Source organism: Salvia hispanica, chromosome 3 (assembly GCF_023119035.1).
Source record: "Salvia hispanica cultivar TCC Black 2014 chromosome 3, UniMelb_Shisp_WGS_1.0, whole genome shotgun sequence".
Taxonomy (NCBI): Eukaryota; Viridiplantae; Streptophyta; class Magnoliopsida; order Lamiales; family Lamiaceae; genus Salvia; species Salvia hispanica.
In genome coordinates, this window is record NC_062967.1 from 40,404,735 (window position 1) to 40,416,697 (window position 11,963).

At 37.2% G+C, this 11,963-nt stretch overlaps 2 protein-coding genes across 2 annotated transcripts; both read left to right on the forward strand.

The window, feature by feature from the left end:
* The first annotated feature begins 636 nt into the window (after nt 1-636).
* On the forward strand, nt 637-2,463 carry LOC125216578 (1-aminocyclopropane-1-carboxylate oxidase homolog 1-like). The gene is made up of 2 exons (XM_048118331.1): nt 637-1,481; nt 2,113-2,463. Exons 1-2 carry the CDS (start codon nt 663-665, stop codon nt 2,362-2,364), a joined length of 1,071 nt encoding a protein of 356 aa, XP_047974288.1. The 5' UTR covers nt 637-662; the 3' UTR covers nt 2,365-2,463.
* Nucleotides 2,464-7,866: 5,403 nt separating this feature from the next.
* LOC125210202 (probably inactive copalyl diphosphate synthase 3-like) lies at nt 7,867-11,309 on the forward strand. The gene is made up of 9 exons (XM_048109772.1): nt 7,867-7,994; nt 8,180-8,269; nt 8,346-8,410; nt 9,360-9,472; nt 9,570-9,668; nt 9,771-10,019; nt 10,100-10,223; nt 10,667-10,861; nt 11,066-11,309. Exons 1-9 carry the CDS (start codon nt 7,889-7,891, stop codon nt 11,258-11,260), a joined length of 1,236 nt encoding a protein of 411 aa, XP_047965729.1. The 5' UTR covers nt 7,867-7,888; the 3' UTR covers nt 11,261-11,309.
* The last annotated feature ends 654 nt before the right edge of the window (nt 11,310-11,963 follow it).

Genomic DNA, 11,963 nt, shown 5'->3' on the forward strand with positions numbered 1-11,963 from the left:
ATGAGTTAAAGACGAATACCACAAACTCACAATGCGTATCAATTCATTGTTGAAAGTTCAACGAAGAATATAATAAATAATCACAGAACGTATTAATAATAAGTTACAATATGTCAGTGCACAAAATAACTAAGTTCTTCAAAAACCTTTCTAACTTTCAAAACGACAAAGAATAAAGGAAATACCACTTTTTTATTCTCTGATAAATAAAGAATAAACGATTTTGTTTTCCCCCACGCACTTTTTGCTCTTCATATAAATTTTGTTTTAACTTTAGGGTTGATAGAATAAATGGTTAAAATATATGTAATTCTAGCATTTGATCGATATTTTAAAAAATTGATATTAGACCAGTTTCTCACAAATAAAATACTACTGCTACAGAGAAACGTAGGTACTTTAGAAAATTTAATTATTCATAGTATATATTGCATGTGCTCACTTATTTAAATATTAAAGCAAAAGGCTAAAACCGTACGTGTTCCACGGTCATAAGTTTACTATTGCAATTCAATGGAATAGAATTCTTTGTGAAAAACCCATAAAATACTAGTAGGAGTACTACATAATTATTCATAAACGTTTAGCTATATATAGATGCATAATTGTTCACATATTTCACCCACTATACTCCAACAAACCAATTTGCATAAGAAAGAAAAATGGTGGTTTCTAGTGAATCTGATGCTTACGATTGGGCTAAAGCAGTGAAGGAATTCGACGAGGCGAAATCCGGCGTGAAGGGCCTAGTCGACGCCGGCGTGACGGAGCTGCCGCGCCTCTTCGTGCACCCGGCGGAGCATCTCCTTGACCTTAGCAACCCCACCGACCCGGACCTCCCCACCATCGACTTCGCCGGGCCGCGGCGCGAGGTGGTGGAGGCGGTCCGCCGGGCGTCGCAGGAGTGGGGCTTCTTCCGCATGGTCAACCACGGCGTCCCTCGCCAGACGATGGACGCCATGCTCGACGCGGCGCGGCGCTTCCACGAGCAGCCGGCGGAGGAGAAGGCGCCGCTCTACTCCGACGACAGCCGGCGGCGCGTGAGGTTCAGCAGCAACAGCGCGTTAAGGGAGAAGGACGCCGCGTCGTGGAGGGACATCCTGACGTGTGTTTTCAACGACGATGAGATTGATACGGAGCTGATCCCGGAGGCGTGTAGGGCGGAGGTGCTGGAGTATGTGGAGCGGATGATCGAGCTGAGGGAGACGATGGCGGAGGTGATGTCGGAGGCGCTGGGGCTTCCGAGCAACTATTTATCGGAGATGGAGTGTATGAAGAGCGAGGCGATGGCGTGTTTGTATTATCCGGTGTGTCCCGAACCGCGGAAAACCCTTGGGACGCCCAAGCATTCCGACACCACGTTCCTCACCTTGCTTATGCAGGACGACATCGGCGGTCTCCAGATTCTCCATGGCGGTCAATGGGTCAACGTGCCCCCCGTGCCCGGGGCTCTCATTGCCAACATTGGTGATCTCATGCAGGTACGGTCTTACAGAGTACTCACTCCGTCCCGACTAATTAAGATGACACATTGCTTAGCCGACACAGGATTTTAAGAGTTATTGGTTAAAGACTTAAAGTGTTTAATTGGAGAGAGAAAAGGTAAGTATAAGTATTAAAATAGAAAGAGAAAGAAAGATAATATTTTAATAGGAGTGATAAAAAGTGGTTGAGTGTATTAATTGAAGAGATAAAGTTTCCAAATGAGGAAATGTGTTATCTTAGTTGAGACAAATTAAAAAGAAAAACGTGCCATTTTAAGCGGGACGGAGGGAGTATAACTTATATTTTCCTTGATAACTACCCCCTGTCCCAGATAATTTGTCTTATTTTGACCGAAAGTGAGTTGAAAAAGTTAGTGGAATGTGAGTCCTACTTTTATATATTAGTTTTATAATAAAATGTGAGTATAAATGAGTTAGTGGAATATGAGGTCCACTACAAAAATGTTAAAAGTGAAATGAGACAAATTATATGGAACGGACCAAAATGGAAAAATGAGAACAAATTATCTGGGACGGTGGGAGTAACTAATAACATTATTAATGAAAGACAAAGTTTGTTTTGATACGAAAAAGATGTGATCTGATAAACTAATGTTGAATTTTGAAGATAATTAGCAATGACAAGTTCATAAGCGTGGAGCATAGAGTGGTGGCGCAGCCGGTGGGCCCGAGGATATCAGTGGCGTGTTTCTTCACTCCGAGCATGAGTGCGGTGGCAAAGCCATTTGGTCCGATCAAAGAGCTGCTATCCGATGAGAATCCGGCTATATACAAGAAGTTTATGTTCAGAGACTACTGCCAATACTACAAGATGAAAGGCCAAGATGTTCCCTCAACTTTGCCTCATTACAAGATCTGATTTTCATATGATATTGCATAAGAATTTCTCTTTGATTTAAAAATATTGGTTCACTTCCTACTATGGTTTCTTTATAGTTTTTTCAAGACAATTTTTTAATCTCCATGCCCAAAAATTATGTCTCAATTTACTATTATGTACTCCAGAATTTATTTAAATTAAGTCAATGAAATCAATTGTTTTATATATGTATATGCTGAGTATTCACCAAGGAATCAAATCAATCATTGAAATTAGGGGAGCTATAAGAGCACTCCCAATGCTCTCCCTAAAAACTCCCTTATTTCTCCCTAACTCCTGCCACATCAGCACCAAAATTTATCCCCAGTTTTTAGCCAACTTTTAGCCAACTGCTCCAATGGTTTCTCCCTTATTTCTCCTTTATTTTTCCCTAACTCAACATTTCATTTTTACATCATCATTTTTAATATTATTTAATTTTCCCTACAAATGCGTTTAATAAATAGATTTATAATGAACAATTCGTCGTTGTATTAATCATTGGAAAATATAATACAACGAGAAAAAAAAAACTACAAATAAAAAACTAAGAGGGAGGGGCGTCCGGCGGGAGGCCCATCAGGATCTTCATATTTTGGATGGTCGACCAAAGGGACTGCTTCTCTTCTGGGGTTCCGCCGCCGATGAAGTACAGCGTGTAAAGCTGCGTCAGATTGGCGACATTGGCAGAGAGCTTGGCTTGTTGTATGAACTGGGGTTCCGACTGGGCATCCGACGATGCGCCCTTCCCCTTCCGCCTCCCCTTCGCCTTCTTCGCTCCCACAGGGCGCTCGTGCGGACCATCCCCAGTCAAGTCGATGGGGGTCGCGCTTCCCTCACTCTCCGCACCGCTAAGTCGCGAGCGCACCGATTTTCCGTGCAGCGCGGTGTGCATCCCCGTCCGGAATTTGGGGAGATCCTTCAGCCTATCATAGATGTTCCAATACTTGAAGCCCTTCGACAAGAACTGGCCATTATACCTCTGCATGACCTCATCTCGGACCATGTGCTCGTTCTGGCCACTCGTCATGTTCGTCATCAAGTTAGAGTATATACCGTTGAAGTGGCCGCAGTCCCTCATGAGGCGCTCCCAATGCCGGCGGATCGCCTCGCTGCCATGGTCCTTCATCGAGGCAGTCTTGTTGCTCGTGTACTTCTCCGCAACCCGCTCCCAGAACACGAGCTCAGTCTGGTAGTTGCTGCGCTCCGAGTCTTGCGTCGTGTCCGCCCAGCAGTTGGCTATAAGCTCGGAATCTTCCAGAGTGTAAGTAGTCCTTACCCGCTTCGGCTTCTCATCGGAAGCCGTATCAGTCATGGCCGTCGACGCCGGCGCCGGGGCCTTCCCCTTCCTGCTCCTGGAAGGCGGCTTGGCGGGCGTTTCTTCCACCTCGTAGTGGTCCGTGCTGAGTGTTGGATCCGTTGTGTACGTCGCGTCCTGAGATCCTTCGTCGTCTGGGGTGGATCCAGGGGTGTCGAACAACGATGTGACTATCTGGGGGCGATACACATCGTCGGCTGGAGAGGGCATCTTTGAGGGCTGATTGGAAGTACGGAGAAAGTCTGCGCACCGGAGGAGTCTGCAATGGGGACGGACCCGCATATGGATATTGGCCGGGAGGAGAACCCATCGACAACAACGAGTTCATCCACTGCTGATTTGCTTCATCAGTGGGAAATTGCGTACTCGGCTCTTTGCCCTTACCTTTTCGGGAATTTTTCCTACTTGAACTCATAATTTTGAAGATTGAAGATTGAGATAATGTGATTGAAAAATTGAGAGAGAGAATGAAGATTGTGTGTGATGAATGGAGGAGGAGGAATTATATATAGTGTAGGAGTTAGCCGTTGGTTGCAAAAAAAAAAAAAAAAAAAAAAACAAATATCGCCGAAAATCGCCGAATCGCGCCTACAGTGGGCGCCGATGGATTCGGCGATAAATCGGAGATGAATCGGGAGTTGGCGATGAATCGGTAGAATTAACGCCGAATTATCGCCGAATTCACTCCAACGCCCGGCGAAAATCCGGCGATTTTCGGCGATTTTTCGCCGACCCTAACGCCTAAACCATTGGGAGTGCCCTAATCAAGGAAGGAGGATAAGTGAATATATGGAAGGGATAAGGATTGATATAGAATTAAATAGGAATATCTTCTTCCTTATTTTACATAGTATTCTTGTCCTATACAATGATATGTAATGTACACGAAATTATACACACAAAAATACAAAATCAATTCTCCCATACGTTTGTCTACAATGCTTCGCAAAGTGAATATATGGAAGGGATAAGGATTGATATAGAATTAAATAGGAATATCTTCTTCCTTATTTTACATAGTATTCTTGTCCTATACAATGATATGTAATGTACACGAAATTATACACACAAAAATACAAAATCAATTCTCCCATACGTTTGTCTACAATGCTTCGCAATACCAACTCCGCTTCTCTCTATTACCATCTTTAAGAGTATAGATTAGTTGATAACTTGATATACTCATAATCTATTTACATTACGTAACCATCTCAAGTTGCATAAAAAACGTAGTACATTCTTTCAACTCCATCGATCAATTTCCCTTTAGGAAATAGCCACGGATCAAATCTCGTCTGCTCAAGGGCGTCGTTCTTCGTCGCAAAATTGCAGCAACGGTTAGTTCTTATGTTTGTGTTTATTAAAAATGTATGTCCAGTTTACATATGCATAAAGGTTGTAGTTTTTAGGCTGTATTTGCTTTTAATTTCGTCTATATTTTGAAAAAGAGACTGGTTCGGGGATATGGAAGAATGTGAGACAAGAAATTCCACCCCATGTGAATAATCATCATATTTCCAGAAAAGATGCAAGAGGAGGTAAAATTGTTTAAAACAAATTTATCACCATGACGGAAAAAATATTACTACTAGAGAAAATGTCGTGTACATGCATAAATTTAAATGTCGATATCTAGTCACTGGAACTACAGGTAAATCGAAGTTTAATATATGTTCCGGAAATATTGATGGCTTCGAGCTGCAACCAATCGATAAGATTCGTTACAGATTTTACTAAAAAATTTACCATTTCATAGAAATTAGAGAATCAACCCCTGCCAAAATTATTATTGGGTTACACTTTTTTGTATTTCATCATATCATCACCATGTATTGGAGGTGAAATATCTTATTAATTAATTAATTGAACTGTTTTTTGTCATCTTAAATTTGTGAATTAAAAAGTATCGGTATCTTGAACAGATAAGATATGGGCTAGAAACGCCATGGTAAGCGAGACTTCCTCGCCTGGATGCTCGGTTCTTTATCGAGCATTACAACGCAGATGAAGAATTGATCGGCGATTCAATTTACAAGTAATTAGTTTTATGTGTTTTTGTGCTTAAGTTTTATGATAGTACGAGTTAAATAGTGTAACTCATGACTAATTGACCAAACTCGTTATTACTACACGCTTAATGACATAAGAAAGAATACATGTCTTGAGCTTGCAAAATAAGATTACAACACATGTCAAGAACAACATCAATTAACTGGAATGGAACCATATACAAAAGTGTGCACAAATTTCATATCTCATTAGTTGTAGCTAAAATAAATATTTGTATTTTGATCATTATCATTTGCCGCAAGCTGTCGGATGTCCGATGTGTGTAGCGTTTAAAGGCTTTGCCGACCGAGCCCATCTGGCTGCTGCCGGAAGTATTCTTCTTGAGCCGTCGTGTGAGATATTTGCTGTGCGTAGGAATTTATTCATGCACGTCCTAAACCGGCCACTGAATACACCAGCCCCCATTGTGGCTCGCCAGTGAGTAATCCTCAACGGGCCATGCCATGACAACTTCTCGTTCTAGGTGCAGGTACCTTCTGGTTCAGGAACCAGATGAGGATGCATATAGATAACAAAAGGTACATAGATAAAAAAAATTACATTTAAAAAGGTACATAGATAAAAAAAAATTACATTTAAAAAGGTACATAATAAAGAAAAAAAACTATCGTCGTGCAATCCTCCGTGCCCACAACTCTTCAATTATATCCTTTTGGAGTTGAATATGAGCATCCACTTGACGCATGTTGGCAAATTCCTTGAGGTTACTTAACCCGAAATCCCACATCTTGTTGATGACAGATTAAAAAATTAAAAGAATAATGCTAAATAAGGAGTACATTATTATAGTTGTTCACACATTTTTATAAAAGATAATAAATGCAAAATCTGAAAATAATATATTGATTAGTATTTTGTAAGATAATATTTAAAATTTTGACCCATTAATAAATTATTAAAATAGAATAATTAAAGAATGCGAAAATAAAATAATATTCGTGATAATTAATTAGAATTAGTGGAAGAAGATAAGTATGCATATAAAAGTTTTTAAATATTCATAAGAGTTATTTTTTGTATATATTACTAAAATAACTTGGTGTGTTACAAGTTATAATGTGGCAAACTAGTTTAATTAAAATTCTAATTGCAGTTGGCAACGTATAAAAGGCTGATTAAAGCTAATATCTAAGTTTTAGGTGCTAGTTTTAGGCTGGGGCTACCGACAGGCCATAGATCAGGGATGCGATATTTTATCAACTTTAGAAGTAGGATGTTACTAATAAACAAATTTGAACGAATAATTTCTTTTATATATATAAATTGGGAGGAATACTAAATACAACCTAAATACTCGATATTAATTACGAAAAAAAGGCGAATTAATTACGAAAAAAATTGGGCGCCGACCTAAAAATTTAGTCAGCCATAATTAAGGGGGGTTGTAGCAAAAAAAATTTACTCTGACGTGTTTATTATATTTGTCGTGTTTAAAGGGTCAGATGAGAATTGGAAATTAATTAGTTCAAAATTCATAATCAAATAACAATTATTTCTCAATATGTTTTATTGCTGCTTAAATATAAGGAAAATGTCTTTTCATATATCTAATCCCCCACTAATTAATTCTGTTTACAAGATTATAGATCTTTTTTTGAAGGGATAAGTGGATAACATCAAATATCCTCTATTTAAGATTGTGATAATTACTAATAACACAACTACGCAAACTGTCAAAACAATTAATTGCAAATAGTTGCACAAGTCAAGAACTCCAAGTAATTATTGTTCGTTGAGTCAAATCTAATAGCATAAGGTTAGTTAAACAAACTAGTATAGGAGAGTATATAAAATACCATGCTAAAAAACAAAGAAATTTATTTTACTCAGGCTCTTTATCAGCAAGCCGATGTTAAAACTCTATAAAGCTCATGAACTTAAATTCAGTAACACTCAAATTAATTAACAACGAACTCTTGAGTTTAACCTCACTATTTTCATTTCCCCAAATAAAAAAATTGAATAGAATTGTTATGCTAGCGTGTTAATTTGAGTAGATTAAACCACTTTAATAATTGCAATAGCAATTGCATATTAATCCCTAGAATGCTATAAGCAGGAATCCATGTTAACTATAATTAATTGATATACTCATAATCTATTTACATCACATAACCATCTCAAGTTGCATAAAAAATGTACATTCTTTCAACTGGACCGATCAATTCCCCTTTAGGAAATAGCCACGGATCAATCTCATCCGCTCAAGGGCGTCGTCTTTCGTCGCAAAATCGCAGTAACGGTGAGTTCTTGTTTGTGTGTGTATTCAAGAATGTATGCCCAATTTATAAATACATAAAGGCTGTAGTTATTAGGTTGTATTTGTGTGTGTTATTTATAAGTAAGTTGGCACATGTTATGAGTTTGAGCTACTTCAATTATTTGACGTGCAATATTTGCTTTTAATTTCGACTATATTTTGAAAAGAGAATGGTTCATGGATATGGAAGAATGTGAGACAAGAAATTCCACCCCATGTGGATAATCGTCGTATTTTCAGAAAAGATGCAAGAGGAGGTAAAATTATTTAAAACAAATTAATAACCATGTCGTACATACATTAATTTAACTCTCGGAATCACTGCAACCGCAGGTAAATTGAAGTTTAATGTATGTTCCGGAAATATTGATAGCTTCGAGTTGCAACCAATCAACAAGGTTCGTTACAGTTTTTACTCAAAATTTTACCATTTTTGGGAAATCAGAGAATCAATCCTGTCAAAACAATTATTGGGTGTTTTTTTGTATTTCATCATATATACCATTAGGGATGTCAATTGGGCAAATCCGCTCGGGTTCGGGCCAATCCACTCGGGTTGTCGGGCTATTTGGGTGCGGGTTATTTGGGCTGTGAATTTCTCGGGTTATAAATTTTCGGCCCTAGCCCTAAATCTTCGGGTTTCGAGCTAACCCACGGGCTATTCGGGTCAATAGTAATCTTATATGTTACTTTCTATGCAATCCAATATTCATAATTATTAAAAAATAAATTGTCGCAAATAGTAAAGTATTATCAAAGTGATTAAGAGAAATAAAATAATAGCAATTGAAAATTGAAACAAAATATATAAACATATCGTTTAGTTAATAGCATACATGAATCATACTACAAGTAAATGGAAATAATGCATTTCATATAATCTTAACTTTCAATTTGTCTTAACTTTCAATTTGAGAGAGAAGACATAATTACCATATATTCTTCATATCATAGTTGTATTTAATATTGATATTACCAAATGTACTTCATATAAGTATATAATCCAAAATTTTAATTATATTTTTATTTTTATATTAAATGCTCAATCCGTGGGCTAACCCGCAACCCACCCGGGCCAGCCCGTATAACCCACCGACCCGAACGGGTTAGCCCATGTAGCCCGCTTCTGAATATGGGTTGCGATTTTCCGTCCCTAACCCTATGATTTTACCGGGTAATTTGGGTCGACCCGTGGGTTTCGGGCTAGATTGACATCCCTATATACCATCATCACCATGCATGCATGTATTGGAGGTGAAAGATCTTGGTACTACTATTTAATTAATTGAATTGCTTATTTTCGTTGTCTTAAATTTGTGAATTAAAAAGCATCGATATCTTGAACAGATAAGATATGGGCTAGAAACGCCATGGTATGCGAGACTTCCTCGCCTGGATGCTCGATTCTTTATCGAGCATTACAATGCAGATGAAGTACTGATCGGCTATTCAATTTACAAGTAATCAGTTTTATGTGTTTTTGTGGTTAAGTTTTATGATAGTACGAGTTAAATAGTGTAACTCATGACTAATTGACCAAACTCTTTATTACTACAGGCTAAATGACATAAAAAAGAACACCTATCTCGAACTTGCAAAATCAGATTACAACACATGTCAAGAACAACATCAAATAGAATGGAACCATTTACAAAAGTATGTGTACAAATTGATCAAATTTCATTAGTAGTACTAGTAGCTAAAAATAATTTTAGTATTATCATCATTAATTCATTATCATATGATTAATTTGATTAGATGGTATGAAGATTGCAACCTTGAGGAGTTCGGGATAAGCAGAAAGAACATTCTAGAAGCCCATTTTTTCGTGGTCGCGAGCATATCTGAGGCGGAGAGATCGGGAGAGAGACTAGCTTGGGTTAAATCTCAAATTCTAGCTGAAATTCTTTCAACTTATTACTTCATTAAGCAACGTGATCAGTTTAAGGATCAGGACACTGAATTTTCTACAGCATTCAGCACCAAAATCCATGTTAAAGGAAAAGGGTATGCATTTTCATAATTAATTTGATTTATGGAAGATATTTTATTTTGCTATGAAATTTACTTGTGCATGAGGAATCCAGTTACAAGAATGTACAACGGATTATAACCATACTCTTTGAAGCCCTAACACAAATGAAGGAAATTGCTCGAAATGCACAAGAAGGAATCGATGGAGATGTTAGCGACGACCTACTGCATGAGGCGGTGAGTTCATCTACACGAATCAGCCATCATGTGCATGTAGGGGTGTAGCTAGAAAATTCTCTTGGAAAAGACAAAAATACATTTAGTGTCGGGGCATTTTTCCTTTCTAGCCAATTTAAAGGCTGGCTATGCCCCTATGTGCATGCATATACATACATACAACGCATATGTTTTTTTCATTTTGGATTATCTACGTAAATTAGTCTCTTTCTATTTTCGATAAGTTTCTCTTTGTAATTAATGAGATGAACCATGTTTTCACCGACAATACTTCAACCATAATGTTTCTCTACATCTCTTATATTTACATACCAATTTTGCATTAAAACTTGTGTTGTGTACTACTAAAACTATTAGTAGTGGACGAAGGGAGTGTATGAGATGAGTTTTATTGTGTTATTTGATGTGACAATTTGGTCCTTAGATTTTTTATTTACACACAGTGGGGAGGATGGTTAAAGAAGCTTGGTGAAGGAACAGGAGAAGAAATTCCAGAAGTAGAAGTGATAGTAAGGACTATAAATGTTTGTGGTGGCCATATTCTCTCCAAAGAGGTTTTATCTCACCATGAATACGAGACTCTCTCCCAACTCACTAATCAACTTTGCCACCACCTTCTCAAGCTTGAAAATCACAAGGTAAAATTAAACATCATAGGTATGATAATAGTTCAATTTATTAGAGAGTTTTATTAATTGCATAAATGCCCGATGAATGCGTAGCTGTAGACTGATAGAAATTCATTAGGTTTCATCCCAGATTCAATTTATACAGTGATTTCAGTTATCACTTTGCATCGATATAGATATAGTAATTAATTCTTGTTTCATTTATCAACACAGACTATTGACGAGGAAATCAAAAAGGAAATGGAGCTACTGGTGCAATTAGTGATGCAGGACTCATCCAACGGCATAAGTAAAGCCACGAAACAAATGTTTTTGATGGTCGCAAAAACATTTTATCACAAGGCTTATTTTTCTGCTCAAGAAATTGAACACCACATATCAAGAATACTGTTCGAGCAGGTTGTGTAATTGGCTCTAAATTCAAGCCAAACTAGCTTTAAATAATAAATTGAATAATTTCGGATCTACTTATGCAATTGATCTAGTAGTTCACTTCTTTTTACATTTACAACGACAAAATTTTAATGATAGTTTATAAATTTCGTCATTCTTATTAGTAGGGGGATTATAGAGATTCTGATTTGAATATAATGTTCCGATGGCCATCGTGTGTTATATTGCTAACTTACCCTTAAATTGTTAAATACTACAACTAAATGATACATATTAGAATTTTAAATCAAGGAGCAAGATCATTCAACTCCGGGTATCAATACATTGAACGAAAAATGTCAATTAGGGTTTTTCTGTCAATTAACAACAAATTAGTTGTAACTAACTTTTAAAAAATATCTCAAAACTTAAAATGCATGTAACTATCTCGATTTAAATTATTTTTTCACACAACATATATCAAATTATAAATTATTTTTTCACACAACATATATCAAATTAAAGATAATTCTACAAGGATTCTAACGAGATCCTACATGCATATGTTTCGATGTTAAAATTTGATAATATTTTCGTAAACTTTCACATATTTCGTCAACAGCTTTATGTCAATATAACTATCATAATATGTCAACTTAATACATGTAAAATGTCAATATGAAACTGTGTTGACATATTCAAAACATGGTGTTGATATGTTTGATTTACCGTGTTGGTA